This window comes from Volvox carteri (assembly GCF_000143455.1).
Source record: "Volvox carteri f. nagariensis unplaced genomic scaffold VOLCAscaffold_25, whole genome shotgun sequence".
Classification (NCBI taxonomy): Eukaryota; Viridiplantae; Chlorophyta; class Chlorophyceae; order Chlamydomonadales; family Volvocaceae; genus Volvox; species Volvox carteri.
In genome coordinates, this window is record NW_003307568.1 from 338,887 (window position 1) to 340,135 (window position 1,249).

Consider the following 1,249-nt stretch of genomic DNA (forward strand, 5'->3'; position numbering starts at 1 on the left):
CGGGTACGGGGGGAAAACAAGGCACCTGTGAAGTGAATTCGTGGGGAGGCGTGGGGTGGGGTGGGGGATTAGGCACACCACAGCTCTTGCATCATTGGGTAAGATGGGCGAGCTCCTTTCGCAGCGTGTTTAAACGCTAGGGCATCGTTTGGGTGTATTGCTATGGCTCGTCCACACCCACCACACCGCCCCGCGACCGCTACTGGCCCGCTACAGATCGACGTGGACACGGAGAACGGCGGCATGAAGTTAGACACGGACTGGATTGTGGATTTCGGCAAGGAGCCGGGCGGCCCGGTGCTGGCGCACGAGGTCCGGTACCCGGGAGGTGACTGCAGCAGCGACATCTGGATCTGACCTGATCTGGATCTGACCTGATCTAGATCTGATCTAGATCTGATCTGATCTGGATCTGATCTGGATCTGATCTGGATCTGATCTGGATCTGATCTGGGCTGACCTGGTCTGGAGAAATCTTGTTTCACCAACGGTGCATGGCGCCCCCGGCTTTTGACGGACCCGTTCGCGTTGGTACGGACACTGTAACTGTAATAACTGTAACTTTTGGGTGGAGACCGAAGCAGGCGTACCTGATTTGGGTCGGGCGAACCTGATCTGATAATGTCTGGCCTGATGTCCTTACGCGTGGTCTGAGTTTTGGGTCGCGGCTCTTAGGGCGGGCGGATTTGATTTGGCCTGAGTCAAGGGGCATGCGGCTTTCATCCCTGAGGAAACGCACCATCCAAGTGAGGCGGTGCGCTTCTGCGACAGTGGTTGCAATCAAGCGGGGATCGGTGAGAGGCTGGTGTTGCGGGTGCGGCGTGTTGGGCACGTGCTGGGCGTTTAATAGTTAGAACTGCGTACTGGAGTTTCTGCTGCTGCTCCGAAAGCCTGGGGGTACGGCAGCCATACGACAGTTTTTGTGAGCAGTTGATGCATGAGTCTTTCCTTTCATGGATTGATTTCGTTTCAAGTTTTCTTGGCTCGGTTCGTTTCTTCTGCCATAGACATCAAGCCCATCCCTAACAAGACTGCCACATATACATCTTATAATTTGATTTAACATACGCTGTACAGCAGTAAATTGTAAAACTTGGACCAAGCTCAAAAACGGTTTTAGAATCCAAATAGGGGGGTCCTTGTGAAGCAGCTGCCCGCGTTTCCAAAGCACGTATGGTGTTGGATTGTAAGGTGCCCAAGTACGTTTGCGAGGAAGAGAATGTGGCCAGGCTGGAGAGGAAAGTGCAGT

The 1,249-nt window shown here is 53.8% G+C and overlaps 1 protein-coding gene across 1 annotated transcript in view; it reads left to right on the forward strand.

Moving 5' to 3' along the window:
• Positions 1-357, forward strand: part of VOLCADRAFT_61606 (uncharacterized protein) — a gene marked incomplete at both ends in the record, with an annotated part of 7,303 nt that extends 6,946 nt beyond the window's left edge. The window contains one exon of the mRNA XM_002951621.1: positions 217-357. Within this exon, the coding sequence (XP_002951667.1) occupies positions 217-357 (141 nt within the window). The remainder of the gene's footprint in view (positions 1-216) is intronic.
• Positions 358-1,249: the final 892 nt, after the last annotated feature.